The sequence below is a fragment of the Centropristis striata genome, chromosome 17 (assembly GCF_030273125.1).
Source record: "Centropristis striata isolate RG_2023a ecotype Rhode Island chromosome 17, C.striata_1.0, whole genome shotgun sequence".
Taxonomy (NCBI): domain Eukaryota; kingdom Metazoa; phylum Chordata; class Actinopteri; order Perciformes; family Serranidae; genus Centropristis; species Centropristis striata.
Genome location: NC_081533.1, coordinates 1,484,797 through 1,500,373, shown reverse-complemented (window position 1 = coordinate 1,500,373; position 15,577 = coordinate 1,484,797). Strand labels below are relative to the sequence as shown.

The window sequence follows — 15,577 nt, the reverse complement described above, 5'->3', positions numbered from 1 at the left end:
ACAAGAGACTACACTCACTGTATTCTTTCTGAGTCTTCACCAATATCTCCAGTTCATCAGCCTTATTGGGCAAAGAGTTGACTGAGGCTAAAATAACAATAATGCCTATATTTCAGATATGAAATGTTATATTTGTAAAGCTGGTGTGTGGGGTTCCCCTCTTGTGTCTGAAGACAGAGAAGAGGTAGAGGGAGTCAGAGAAGGAGGAGAGGAACTGTCAGGGAGAACAAAGTGGACAATCAAGTGGACAAGAGGGATTAAACATTGTTTTCTGAATGCTTCATAGATTTATTTCAATGTTGCTTTCATGTGATGACACAACAGAGAAGTCAGATTTAGAATCTCATTATTTGGTACATGCAGTAAATCACAGTGTATCCAATAAGGAGTCAGACAGCAGCTGAAGGATCCTCACAGTGTGAAGAGGAGGGAGCCACTGAAGGTGTTGTGGTTGTTTGTATCGTCATAGAGAGAAGCGCTTGTTGGGAGAACCAGGTGGATTTCATCTCCTGCCATCAGCTCCAAGACAACAGAGTTAGTCACATATTCAACACCTGCCTCTTCCTTATACTCTACATTCCACATGATCCTCTGGTTGTTCTTGTACACCTTTACACCCATGGTACCTGTTTGTTGACCACTCAGAGTGAACTGGAAGTAGTAGACCCCTCTGACTGGAGCTGTGAAGAAACCTACAGAGCAGAAAATGAAAAACTGTAACAAATGTAGATTAACATGAGTAAACATGTTGATGTGAGCTGCAGTAAATTACCTGTAGATGGACTGTAAGCATCGCCGATGTTGGTGAAGACTTTGCTGTATTTCAGTGTGATGTCTGTGTTGAACGGTCCAACAGTTCCTGAATCAGTCAGAGCTGTGTAAAAGGCCACCTTCCTCTCTGAGAACAGAACAAAGTCAGTGTCAGTCATTAAACTTCACCTGGACTATATATATATATATATATATATATATATATATATATATATATATATATATATATATATATATATATAGTGTGTGTGTGTATGTGTGTGTGTGTGTGTGTGTGTGAGTGTGTACAACCATCACCTGTATTTTCTCTCTCCAGCGTGTCGATCCTGGACTTGCTGATGAGAATTTCATCCTCGCTGCTGCTCAGTCTGGTCTGCAGCTCTGGAGTTGATGCAATGACAGTGAATTACAGAGCAGCACGCTGTTAACATGCACAACACATTATTTACAGCAGTTTGACCCTCATTTTACCTCAGAAACACACTGAAAACTGCTGTAAATATCCATGACACAACAAAAGTTGTGGCATTGTCTAAAATAAAACAGAGCGATCATTTACTGATCCTTTGTGAAATATATTCAATAAAGAAAAAAAGACAGAAAATGTTCAAACTGATAAACTTTTGTTTCTCTAAATTTCTTTCTGTTTTTTTTCTTTTCTACAGCGTCCCAACTTTAATGTATATGAAACCTTTAACAGCTTTAAATATTGTAGTTAAAACAACAACAAAAAAACATGATGTTTGTCAGTGAAATACCTGCGTTCTCTGTTTCTAGGTGACTTGTTTTACTCTCGGTGGCAGTCAGTCGAGTTTCCAGAGACTTCAGGTCTGCAGCTTGGACTGAAAAAGAGAAGTTTGATTTTGTTTGTGAATTATTACATGACAACAGTGTAACATAGATATATCCATGTCCATCTTCATATAGATTTCAGTGCACTGACACACTTCATCACCTGTATTTTCTCTCTCCAGAGTCTCGATCCTGGACTCACTGCTGCTCAGTCTGGTCTGCAGCTCTGGAGTTGATGCAATGACAGTGAATTACAGAGCAGCACGCTGTTAACATGCACAATACATTATTTACACTAGTTTGACCCTCATTTTATCTAAACTAAACAAATAATTACACTGAAAACGGTTGTAAATATCCATGACAACTTAACCCTTTGATGCACATATTGACCCCCCTTCTAATACACAACGTGCGTTGTGTAACGTGCAAAAATGACCCACATTCATTCATTATAATACTTAGCCAGGAAGTTAGCTAAGTAGTTAGCTTAGCAAGCTACTTTTCTAACCACTCAGCCAAGAAGTTAGCTAAATAGTTAGCTTAGCAAGCTACTTTGCTAACTACTCAGCCAAGAAGTTAGCTAAGTAGTTAGCTTAGCAAGCTACTTTTCTAACTACTCAGCCAAGAAGTTAGCCTATTAGTTAGCTTAGCAAGCTACTTTGCTAACTCCTCAGCCAAGAAGTTAGCTAAATAGTTAGCTTAGCAAGCTACTTTGCTAACTACTCAGCCAAGAAGTTAGCTAAGTAGTTAGCTTAGCAAGCTACTTGGCTAAAAGAATGGATATGGGTAATTTTGACCCATGTTGTGCATTAGAAGAGTAGTGACACAAAAAGGGATTTTATTAAAAAATGAAGAAAGGAAAACATAAAATTAGGATGTATGACGATCAAAACAAACTAATTGAGGAAAACCTGGAATAGTGAATGATGAAAATAATTTATTGCAAAGATATGGAACATAAAAACTCTGTGGGTCACTGTAGACCATGTTGTGCCTCAGAGGGTTAAAGACAACATGGAGAGTAATCAGTGTGTACCTGAGTTCTCTCTCTGCAGCAGCTCCACGTACACGTTGGTGACCATCAGCTCAGCTTTCAGTTCCTCCACCTGGCTCTCACTGTCCGTCACTGCGGCCTGAACGTTCCTCAGCTCCACCTTGAGCTCCACCACCATGTCTCTCAGAGCCCTCACCTCCGCCCAGATGTCAGGTGTGGTTGTCTTTGTGGTCTCCGTCTCCTTAAGCTCTCCCTGAGCTCCTGACCCACACAGAGCCAGCAGCAGCAGCAGCAAACCAACAGCCCTCATTGTTCAGTTCACACGTCTTCACAAAGGTGCAGAGGTCCAGTCAGCCCGCCTTATATCCTCTCCAGACTCCAAGGATCCTGTTTGGGATGACGTGTTCTAGTTTGGCCTCAGATGAGCCGATATGATCTGTGTGCAGGTGAGAAGATACCAGCTGCTGCAGGCTGCTGGAACACTTTGACCATGAACGCCTCTCATGCAGTCCCAGCTGAGCATACAGCGTGTTGATTAACACACACACAGACACACACTTGTCCTCATTATGTCCAGAAATGACAGAAAGTTGTCTCATGGTATTGAAATAATTCATATATATCTCTGTTTTGTTTTTGGTCCTCATTTAACAATAAAAACACAATAGTTGACACATGTACTACATGTAAACACACACAGTGGTTTATTATGATACACATCAATATATGACAGTAATAATAATATAATAATAATAATAATAATAATCAAATATTTTCAGTTTGAGTCACTGTCATTAATTTATCATTTATAACTTCTGAAAATAAAAGATTGTTCTCATATTGCAGTTTTTATTTTTGATAGAAACCAAATAATGTCTGAGGACTAAAAACAAACCAGAGATTAATATTAATTTTTTTAATACGGACCATGAGACGACTTTCTGTCATTCATGGACACATTATGATCTAATATGTATCATGAACCGGCTCATCGATCACAACAAAACAAGGGAGACCACACATGTATTTAAGTTATGAGGAAATAATGTTTATTAGATTAATTTAAACAACACAAAGAAACTTAATGATGTGAGTCAGTAAATCAGTGGTGAGGTGTGAGCAGGCATGCAATTCAATTATACTGGAAAAAAATAAAAATAAAAGTTTAAAACTGCCATTTTCTGTTAATATTTGTCATTAAATGTAATTTACTTTTTTTTAAATAATGGCATATGCACAAAAACACGAAAACCCTGTAAAATAATACAGTAAATTTCTGGAAAGACTTTTTTTCCCCCTTTTTTAAGTATAATAGAGATATTATTACTTTTACTTTATTCTATGACTTAATGTGAATTATGTTCCTTTCTTCTCCCACAGGCTGCACTGTTTGAAGCTGTAAAATATCCTGCCATATTTGAGGGTTCATTGCCAAAAAGGTCAAATTTTAAATATATCGATATGGGAATTCTTTCTCTCCTTAATATCGTCATCGGACCCAAAAATCCAGAATCGTATTTCTAAAGATATACAATCACTTTTGCATTATTAATTTGCAAGTTTTTTAAAAACACAAATGACAAATACACATTGGAAATAAAATCAGAGGCAGCAAACTACATCAGTAACTTGCTTTTACATTCTAATGGTCAAGTATTTACACATAAAAGCTGATCAATACAAAAAACACTCTGCTCACACACTGTAAACATGTTAAAATGTTCAAAGATGATGACCAGATTTCAGTAAATTGGACAAGTGTGATCCTATAACTAATCTGAATATGTAATCTACAAAAATACAGACTGTATGATAACCTGTGTTGTGTTTTTTCTTTCCACAACAAAAGATTTTTTATCATAATTATGGGGAAAATGCTTTGGAAAGCTGTTTTAGCAGGAAAACAACAGCCATGGTGAATAAATGTTCACGTTGAATCAACAGGGGGCGCTGTGGTTGTTACTCCCAGTTGCAAACTACTCACGAGGCTTATAATGGTGTCTGGAGGCAGCCCTCGTCTCACCAGTTCTTCTTTAAACTGGTGAAGAAAAAACAAGAGTAGTGGTGAGACTTTCAGATAGCAAACCTGCAGCAGGTGCAGTTGTCTGATGCTTTGATATGTGATTAGAAAAGAAGAGGCTTACCTGTGCTACGACCGTACTCCTGATGTAGTCGTCAGACAGTCGAGTGGAAGAGGAAAGCTTCATTCTCACAGCTAAAACAACTAGAAGCAGAGAGTCAACATGTCAATTCAGGCCACAATCAGGATCAAACTGACTCACTACAACATTTCCTCTGGGGAAATAGTGAAAGGGCCACTACTGCCGGTGTGTGTACACTATGATGAGATTCTTCAGAGATTTATAACAATTAATACTAGTAATGTTATGATACTATATAATATACAAGGAGCACACCTACAACAGGTATTCCTTTACAAGTATTTATTTATACAGCAACCTATGACCTTTAACCTCAAAATGTGTGTGTGAAACATGTGTATCTGGAGGAGTGTGTGGAATCTTCCACCACAGTGACAGCAGCCAGAGGTGGACAGACTGGAATTTCTGGCCTCGAACAGAAATCATTTTTGGCAAAACCATAATACCTATCATTGATCCGACTTCACTGTGAGCGTCCTGAGGTCTTCCTGAACGTCTACATATGTTTTTTGTGAAGAAAAATGAAGAAATAGCTTTGTAAGAGTGATCTGAAAAACTGTTAAATATGATTTTCTACAGAAATCTTCTTGTGTTTTTAATATGGGAGCCAATGAGGCCGTTGGTGCGTGTTAGTGGATCATCTGTGTGTCCTACGCCCAAACTATAACTCTGACAGCTTTACCAGAGGATTGTGAGGGAGAAGACTAATTTTCCTACATTGCTATGTATAAATTATTTCTGTAGAGTGGAATTTGCGGCCTGGAGCGCAGTTTTCAAATGTATTTTTTGACAATTTTTTCTCTCCCTCTACACTCTGGCGATGATGTCACACACTCTGACACGAACATTCCGTGCAATACACACCCATTATAATCTCAGAATTTCTCCAAAAATGATCATGGTCATTGAACAGGGATTGATAAAAAACTATATGACCTATCCAAACGTGGATTAATACACCGATACACAAGACTTGTGTCTACTGTTTAAAGTTTAAATGGAGTCTCTAGGTGAAATTATGCCGGAGAAGTAGACGTTTAAAAATCTCCAATTATTTGCTTTGAATGTTTGTTGTGGTTGGTATAACGATGGTTGTAGAAGCTATGGGTGCAGTTGTTGGTGTAGTTGTGGTCTCTGTTGCAACTAAAAACAGAAATTAATATTAAAGATAGATTTAAAGTCAGCTTTATCCCTGAAAGAAAATTAAAAATTTAAGAACAGGGAAGCGAAAGGTTCCACTCACCGTTTCCAACAGTCACAATGACACACCGTAGCTCAGAGTGATACTTGACTGAACTGTAGAGATAAATCAATATGGTAGCTTATTCACAACGTATTGTCACAAGTTATTTTTAGATATTTCAAGTGAGAAATTCTTTCTTTCCATGCACACACTCACAAACACACACACATACAGGCACACAGAGCCATAGACACACACACACACACACACACACACACACACACACATACAGGTTTAGGTTTATAGTGATTGACCTTACCTGTAAATGTTTGATATATTGAGAATATGTTTTTCTGTATATTCTGTGTTGTTCCTGTGGACCCCAGGAAGACTAGCTGGTTACTAAGGTACCAGCTAATGGGGATCCTTAATAAATAAACAAATACACAGGTACACAATGATCAGCACCCTCTCCATCACACAGTAGAAAGAGGGACAGATACAAAAAATCTTTCCTTCCACATGCCATCACACTGTGCAAAAATAAATAATAGTCTGGTTCATTACATACTGTCACTATGCACTTTGTTTTTTATGCACACTGTCCATTGCACCTTATTTGTTTCATAGCACCAACATTTTTATACTGTATATTCATATTTATTCTGCACTGGAATTCTATTCTACTCCTTAATACATACTCCTTCTTTAGACACTTTATTTTTTATTGTATTTTTATATTTTATTGCTTGAAGTATGCCTAGGTTGTTCTTTTTATTGAATTGTGTTGTCATTGTCTCTGTGTGTAATGCTGCTGCTACACTGTAATTTCCCAGCTTGGGATAAATAAAGTCTATCTATCTATCTATCTATCTATCTATCTATCTATCTATCTATCTATCTATCTATCTAAACACACACTCACAGGTACATATATTCTCACAAGGACGCACAAGCACACACATACAGGCACACAAAGTCATAGACACAGACACACACACACACACTCACAGGTACATATCTTCTCACAAGGACGCACAAACACACACTCCATCCATCCATTCTTGTCCGCTTATCCGGGGCCGGGTCGCGGGGGCAGCAGGCTAAGCAGGGCATTCCAGACGTCCCTCTCCCCAGCCACAACGTCCAGCTCCTCCTGGACCCCGAGGCGTTCCCAGGCCAGGAGAGAGATATAATCCCTCCACCGTGTTCTGGGTCTTCCCCGGGGCCTCCTACCAGTTGGACCTGGAACTCCTCTAACAGGAGGCGCCCGGGAGGATCCTTACCAGATGCCCAAACCTCCTCAGCTGGCTCCTTTAGAGGAGAAGGAGCAGCGGCTCTACTCTGAGCTCCCTCCGGATGTCTGAGCTCCTCCCCCTATCTCTAAGGCTGAGCCCAGCCACCCTACAGAGGAAGCTCATTTCAGCCGCTTGTATCCACGATGTTGTTCTTTCGGTCACTACCCAAAGTTCATGACCATAGGTGAGGGTTGGAACGTAGATGGAGCGGTAAATCGAGAGCTTTGCCTTCAGGCTCAGCTCCTTCTTCACCACGACGGTCCGGTACAACGCCCGCATCACTGCTGACGCCGCACCAAACCGCCTGTCCATCTCACGCTCCGTTCTACCCTCACTGCTGAACAAGACCCCCAGATACTGGAACTCCTTCTCTTGAGGCAGTACCTCTCTCCACCCAGAGGGGGCAGTACCTGTCTCCACCCAGAGGGGGCAGTACCTGTCTCCACCCAGAGGGGGCAGTACCTGTCTCCACCCAGAGGGGGCAGTACCTCTCTCCACCCAGAGGGGGCAGTACCTCTCTCCACCCAGAGGAGGAAGTACCTCTCTCCACCCAGAGGGGCAGTACCTCTCTCCACCCAGAGGGGACAGTACCTGTCTCCACCCAGAGGGGGCAGTCCACCGTTTTCACCCAGAGAACCATGGCCTCAGACTTGGAGGTGCTGCCTCAAAGGTGGTTCCCCTTCCAGGACACCACTCAGAGACTCCAAGAAGGCCGTGTACTCAGAACTGCATAAGAACAGACAACAGTCAGAGACCTTCTCCTCGCGACTTGCAGCCGCAAGGAGGCGACCCTCTCGTTTCTCGGGGAGAACTCCAACACAGCGGCGCTGTCGGCAGGTCAACGTGAATTCTTCGGGCTGAGCCCAGCCAAGCCCCGTGGACGAAGGCCCGGCCACCAGACGCTCGCCTGCGTGGTCCCCTCCCGGGTCTTGATCCAGGAGGGGGCCTCGGTTGACCCGTGCCGGGCGAGGTACTCTGATGTTCGTGGTCCCGCTTCATAAGGGTCTTTGAATGTCTCTTAGTGTGGCCCCTCCCCTGGGACCACTTTTCCTTGGGAGACCAGGAGCTGCTGCTCCCGACAACACAGCTCCCAGGGTCACTGGAGCACACAAACCCTCCACCATGATAAGGTGGAGATTCTTGGAGGAGGATTGTTTTCTATATATACTAAATATATTATTAAATGATTTGTATTGATTCATTGTTTATCTACTCAATATACCGTTATGAGGTTTAATTTGAATTGATCATGATTTTTATGTTAAATCTTGACCTGAAAAGTAACTAAAAATGAATGTAGTGGAGTAAAATGTGCAATATTTGCCTCAAAATGTAGTGAAGTAGAAGTATAAAGTTACATAAAATGGAAACTCTCAAAAAATTCATCAAAATTGTACTTAAGTACAGTACTTGAGCAAATGTACTTTACATTACTTTATTTTTGTATGAATTGAATAAAAGACTCTTCATTAGTGTGACTAAAACTCTCATGAACAATTTTTTTTGATTTTACTGTGAATTTTGGATTCCGATATTAATCATTTTTCTTCTCATGAGTTGAATAGATTTTCTCAGATGTTGATGTCATCTTTCTTTTCAAAGTCACACAACAATATAAATATTGATTGACTGACACATTTGGTCTCACAAAATAACGGGCCCTTTGAGAAACAAAATACAAAAGATTATAAAGATAACAAACTTAATGACAACTTGTGGGGAAGTATAGTATTAGATACATACACATACATACATACTTCGTTGAGACAGTAAAATATATGAGAACCATTAATTTGATTTCTCTGCAAGAATGAATTACCATATTTTCCAAATGTGAAACAACCTATTAAAGGTTCTTTATCTGAGACCACAAAGAATAAATGTCAAGAGTGAGTATTTAAAAAAGGAAAAACTGAAGTAAATGTTTTAGGACTATGTTTTATAGTATACTACACCATTGCCATATGAGAGTTCTCCATATATATGTTGCTTTGCCATAATCTTCACAAGAAAAGTGACTGAACGACAGGATGGATTGGGTGGCTCTCTCCATCTTCGTCCACAGATGGCGTCCATGTCAGGGTGTCATTTCCTGCACTGTCTGTCTGGTTTATGACAGCAGCTCAGAATCCCTTGAACAAACAGCAACAGAACATGTTTGGCAACCCGACCACAAATGAAGGAAAGTTTGTTTTGATTATTGTTTTGAGTCACATTCGTGGTCTAACCAGTTTGGCCTTTCAAGCTGTAATTCAGGAAAACCAATGGGGCGTACACATTATGTACTTGAACACTTTCTTTTGACCTTAAATGCATTTCAGCACATCACTACACAGTTGGTTGGTTACTTGTTGCCAAACCTGTCTTGTGTGTCAGTGTTGGAGTCAGACACAACAGATCAGAAACCTTATGCAACCATTTGTATATGTGACTAATGTCTTAAGGTGGATGAGTATCTCACCAGAGAACTTTCTGCACATGCACATTGTTTAAATTTGTTTGACTTTCTTGGAGATATTTGCTCTCTGTTTAGGTTCTAAATAGAGGCTGTAAAAATGCAAATCGTTCAAATTGTATACCATATGGAGACCCAATTTATTATATTATATTAATGACACTTGTGGGCACTTGGAAAACTGTTATACTGTTAAACTATATTTAAATTCCATTGAAATACATTCATCCAACTTGTGTTTTTTATTTATTTTTTAATGATGTTTAACATTATAACTGTGTTATTATGCTCAAAAGACATTTTTTAGTTGTTACCACTTCCTACCATGCTTGTGATGATTCCATAGCAGGATTATATAGATTTTATATATATTATATATTGTATTATTAGCACTCTTGCCTCACAGCAAGAGGGTTGCCGGTTTGACTCCCACCTGCGGTTCTTCTGTGTGGAGTTTGCATGTTCTCCCCATGTCAGCGTGGGTTCTCATTGTCCAAAAACAAGAGACTACACTCACGGTATTCTTTCTGAGTCTTCAATATCTCCAGTTCATCAGCCTTGTTGGGCAAAGAGTTGACTGAGGCTAAAATAACAATAATGCCTATATTTCAGATATGAGATGTGATATTTCTAAAGCTGGTGTGTAGAGTTCCCCTCTGGTGTCTGAACACAGAGAAGAGGTAGAGGGAGTCAGAGAAGGAGGAGAGGAACCGTCAGGGAGAACAAAGTGGATCATCTTCATAGATTTATTTCAATGTTGCTTTCATGTGATGACACAGCAGGGAAGTCAGATGCAGAATCTCATTATTTGGTACATGCAGTAAATCACAGTGTAGCCAATAAGGAGTCAGACAGCAGCTGAAGGATCCTCACAGTGTGAAGAGGAGGGAGCCACTGAAGGTGTTCTGCTTGTTTGTATCGTCATAGAGAGAATAGCCTGATGGGAGAACCAGGTGGATTTCATCTCCTGCCATCAGCTCCAAGACAACAGAGTTAGTCACATATTCAAGACCTGCCTCTTCCTTATACTCCCCGTTCCACATGATCATCAGGTTGTTCTTGTACACCTGTACACCCATGGTACCTGTTTGGTGGCCACTCAGAGTGAACTGGAAGTAGTAGACCCCTCTGACTGGAGCTGTGAAGAAACCTACAGAGCAGAAAATGAAAAACTGTAACAAATGTAGATTAACATGAGTAAACATGTTGATGTGAGCTGCAGTAAATTACCTGTAGATGGATTGTAAGCATCGCCGATGTTGGTGAAGACTCTGCTGTATTTCAGTGTGATGGCTGTGTTGAACGGTCCAACATGTCCTGAATCAGTCAGAGCTGTGTAAAAGGCCACCTTCCTCTCTGAGAACAGAACAAAGTCAGTGTAAGTCATTAAACTTCACCTGGACTATATATATATGTATATATATATATATATATATATATATATAGATAGTGTGTGTGTGTGTGTGTGTGTGTACAACCATCACCTGTATTTTCTCTCTCCAGCGTCTCGATCCTGGACTCGCTGCTGCTCAGTCTGGTCTGCAGCTCTGGAGTTGATGCAAAGACAGTGAATTACAGAGCAGCACACTGTTAACATGGACAACACATTATTTACACTAGTTTGACCCTCATTTTACTTTAGAAATACACTGAAAACTGTTGTAAATATCCATGACGCCACAAAAGTTGTCTAAAATAAAACAGAGCGATCATTTACTGACAAAGACAGAAAATGTTCAAATTTCTTTCTGTTTTTTTTCCTTTTCTACACCATCCCAACTTTATTGTATATGAAACCTTTAACAGCGTTAAATATTGTGGTTAAAACAACAACAAAAAAGCTTGATGACTCGATGTCATTACATTACATTACAATACATATCATTTAGCAGACGCTTTTGTCCAAAGCGACTTACAATAAGTGCATTCAACCTGATGGTACTAGACATAGACCATAGGAATTGAGTAAGTACAGAACTTTAAGAGCTAACTGTCATTGCTAAGGAGTGCTATATGTTAAAGAAGGAAAGAAGAGAAAAGAATATGAAGTTTTTTTTTTTTTTTTTTTTTTTTTATATATCTGTTAGGTGACCATGATTTAACCGAGGTATTGTTGGAAGAGATAGGTCTTCAGCCTGTGGCGGAAGATGTCCAGGCTGTCTGAGGTCCTGATGTCGGTGGGGAGCTCGTTCCACCATTTGGGAGCCAAGACAGAGAAAAGTCTGGAAGTGGTTTTGAGGCGAGTTGACCCACGCAGGGTGGGAGTCGCCAGCTGTTTGGCTGATGCAGAGCGGAGAGGGCGGGCAGGGGTGTAGAGTTTGACAAGGTCCTGGATGTAAGTAGGACCTGAACCGTTAGCAGCAGAGTACGCCAGAGCTAGAGTCTAGAAGCGTATCCGCGCAGCCACCGGTAGCCAGTGGAGGGAGCGGAGGATGTCAGTGAAATACCTGCGTTCTCTGTTTCTAGGTGACTTGTTTTGCTCTCGGTGGCAGTCAGTCGAGTTTCCAAAGACATCAGGTCTGCAGCTTGGACTGAAAAACAGAAGAAGTTTGATTTATTGTTCATAATTATTGTAAGTTCATCAGAGCACTGAAACACTTCATCACCTGCATTTTCTCTCTCCAGCGTCTTGATCCTGGACTCACTGCTGCTCAGTTTGGTCTGCAGCTCTGGAGTTGATGCAAAGACAGTGAATTACACAGCAGCACACTGTTAACATGGACAACACATTATTTACACTAGTTTGACCCTCATTTTACTTTAGAAATACACTGAAAACTGTTGTAAATATCCATGACGTCACAAAAGTTGTCTAAAATAAAACAGAGCGATCATTTACTGACAAAGACAGAAAATGTTCAAATTTCTTTCTGTTTTTTTTTCTTTTCTACACCATCCCAACTTTATTGTATATGAAACCTTTAACAGCGTTAAATATTGTGGTTAAAACAACAACAAAAAAGCTTGATGACTCGATGTCAGTGAAATACCTGCGTTCTCTGTTTCTAGGTGACTTGTTTTGCTCTCGGTGGCAGTCAGTCGAGTTTCCAAAGACATCAGGTCTGCACTTTGGACTGAAAAACAGAAGAAGTTTGATTTATTGTTCATAATTATTGTAAGTTCATCAGAGCACTGAAACACTTCATCACCTGCATTTTCTCTCTCCAGCGTGTCGATCCTGGACTCACTGCTGCTCAGTCTGGTCTGCAGCTCTGGAGTTGATGCAATGACAGTGAATTAAAGAGCAGCATGCTGTTAACATGCACAACACATTATTTACACTAGTTTGACCCTCATTTTACCTCAGAAACACACTGACGACTGCTGTAAATATCCATGACACCACAAAAGTTGTGGCATTGTCTAAAATAAAACAGAGCGATCATTTACTTATCCTTTGTGAAATATATTCAAAAAGGAAAACTTTACAAAGACAGAAAATGTTCAAACTGATAAACTTTTATTTCTCTAAATTTCTTTCTGTTTTTTTTCTTTTCTACAGCGTCCCAACTTTAATGTATATGAAACCTTTAACAGCTTTAAATATTTTAGTTAAAACAACAACAAAAAAACATGATGTTTGTCAGTGAAAAACCTGCGTTCTCTGTTTCTAGGTGACTTGTTTTGCTCTCAGTGGCAGTCAGTCGTGTTTCCAGAGACTTCAGGTCTGCAGCTTGGACTGAAAAACAGAAGAAGTTTGATTTTGTTTGTGAATTATTACATGACAACAGTGTAACATAGATATATCCATGTCCATCTTTATATAGATTTCAGTGCACTGACACACTTCATCACCTGTATTTTCTCTCTCCAGAGTCTCGATCCTGGACTTGCTGATGAGAATTTCATCCTCGCTGCTGCTCAGTCTGGTCTGCAGCTCTGGAGTTGATGCAATGACAGTGAATTACATAGCAGCACGCTCTTAACATGCACAACACATTATTTACAGCAGGTTGACCTGCTCATTTTATCCAAAAAAAAAAAAAAAAATACACTAAAAACTGTTGTAAATATCCATGACAACTTAACCCTTTGATGCACAACATATTGACCCCCCCTTCTAATACACAACATGCATTGTGTAATGTGCAAAAATTACCCACATTCATTCATTAACTAAGTATTTAGCTAAGTAGCTAACTTAGCAAGCTACTTTGCAAAATACTTAGCCAAGAAGTTAGCTAAGTAGTTAGCTTAGCAAGCTACTTTGCTAACTACTTAGCCAAGAAGTTAGCTGAGTAGTTAGCTTAGCAAGCTACTTTGCTAACTACTCAGCCAAGAAGTTAGCTAAGTAGTTAGCTTAGCAAGCTACTTAGCTAACTACTTAGCCAAGAAGTTAGCTAAGTAGTTAGCTTAGCAAGCTACTAAGCTAAAAAATGGATATGGGTCATTTTTGACCCATGTTGTGCATTAGAAGAGTAGTGACACAAAAAGGGATTTTATTAAAAGCTGAATAAAGAAAAACATAAAATTAGGATGTATGATGATCAAAACAAACTAATTGAGGAAAACCTGGAATACTGAATGATGAAAATAATTTATTGCAAAGATATAGAACATAAAAACTCTGTGGGTCACTGTAGACCATGTTGTGCCTCAGAGGGTTAAAGACAACATGGAGAGTAATCAGTGTGTACCTGAGTTCTCTCTCTGCAGCAGCTCCACGTACACGTTGGTGACCATCAGCTCAGCTTTCAGTTCCTCCACCTGGCTCTCACTGTCCGTCACTGCGGCCTGAACGTTCCTCAGCTCCACCTTGAGCTCCACCACCATGTCTCTCAGAGCCCTCACCTCCGCCCAGATGTCAGGTGTGGTTGTCTTTGTGGTCTCCGTCTCCTGAAGCTCCCCCTGAGCTCCTGACCCACACAGAGCCAGCAGCAGCAGCAGCAAACCAACAGCCCTCATTGTTCAGTTCACACGTCTTCACAAAGGTGCAGAGGTCCAGTCGGCCCGCCTTATATCCTCTCCAGACTCCAAGGATCCTGTTTGGGATGACGTGTTCTAGTTTGGCCTCAGATGAGCCGATATGATCTGTGTGCAGGTGAGAAGATACCAGCTGCTGCAGGCTGCTGGAACACTTTGACCATGAACGCCTCTCATGCAGTCCCAGCTGAGCATACAGCGTGTTGATTAACACACACACAGACACACACTTGTCCTCATTACGTCCAGAAATGACAGAAAGTTGTCTCATGGTATTGAAATAATTCATATAAATCTGTTTTGTTTTTGGTCCTCATTTAACAATAAAAACACAATAGTTGACACATGTACTACATGTAAACACACACACAGTGGTTTATTATGATACACATCAATATATGACAGTAATAATAATATAATAATAATAAAATATTTTCAGTTTGAGTCACTGTCATTAATTTATCATTTATAACTTCTGATAATAAAAGATTGTTCTCATATTGCAGTTTTTATTTTTGATAGAAACCAAATAATGTCTGAGGACTAAAAACAAACCAGAGATTAATATTAATTTTTTTAATACGGACCATGAGACAACTGTCTGTCATTCATGGACACATTATGATCTAACATGTATCATGAACTGGCTCATAGATCAAAACAAAACAAGGGAGACCACACATGTATTTAAGTTATGAGGAAATAATGTTTATTAGATTAATTTAAACAACACAAAGAAACTTAATGATGTGAGTCAGTAAATCAGTGGTGAGGTGTGAGCAGGCATGCAATTCAATTATACTGGAAAAAAATAAAAATAAAAGTTTAAAACTGCCATTTTCTGTTAATATTTGTCATTAAATGTAATTTACTTTTTTTTAAATAATGGCATATGCACAAAAACACGAAAACCCTGTAAAATAATACAGTAAATTTCTGGAAAGACTTTTTTTCCCCTTTTTTAAAGTATAATAGAGATATTATTACTTTTACTTT

General features: G+C 39.7%; 1 protein-coding gene across 1 annotated transcript; it reads right to left on the bottom strand.

The window, feature by feature from the left end:
- Positions 1 to 411: 411 nt before the first annotated feature.
- LOC131990110 (complement C1q-like protein 2) lies at positions 412 to 2,870 on the bottom strand. The gene is made up of 4 exons (XM_059355513.1): positions 2,631 to 2,870; positions 1,727 to 1,781; positions 773 to 898; positions 412 to 692 (listed from the first exon to the last, which is right to left on the bottom strand). The coding sequence occupies exons 1-4, from the start codon at positions 2,868 to 2,870 to the stop codon at positions 412 to 414; spliced, it is 702 nt and encodes a 233-aa protein (XP_059211496.1).
- Positions 2,871 to 15,577: the final 12,707 nt, after the last annotated feature.

Bases quoted from the DNA above. Each gene is read 5' to 3' on its own strand.
- LOC131990110 (XM_059355513.1), bottom strand. From the start codon at position 2,870: ATGAGGGCTGTTGGTTTGCTGCTGCTGCTGCTGGCTCTGTGTGGGTCA. The intron at 1,782-2,630 runs GTGGAGCTGCTG...CCAGAGCTGCAG, and splicing joins TGATGGTCACCAACGTGTAC to ACCAGACTGAGCAGCAGTGA. The intron at 899-1,726 runs GTGATGAAGTGT...TTCTGTTCTCAG, and splicing joins TCTGGAGAGAGAAAATACAG to AGAGGAAGGTGGCCTTTTAC.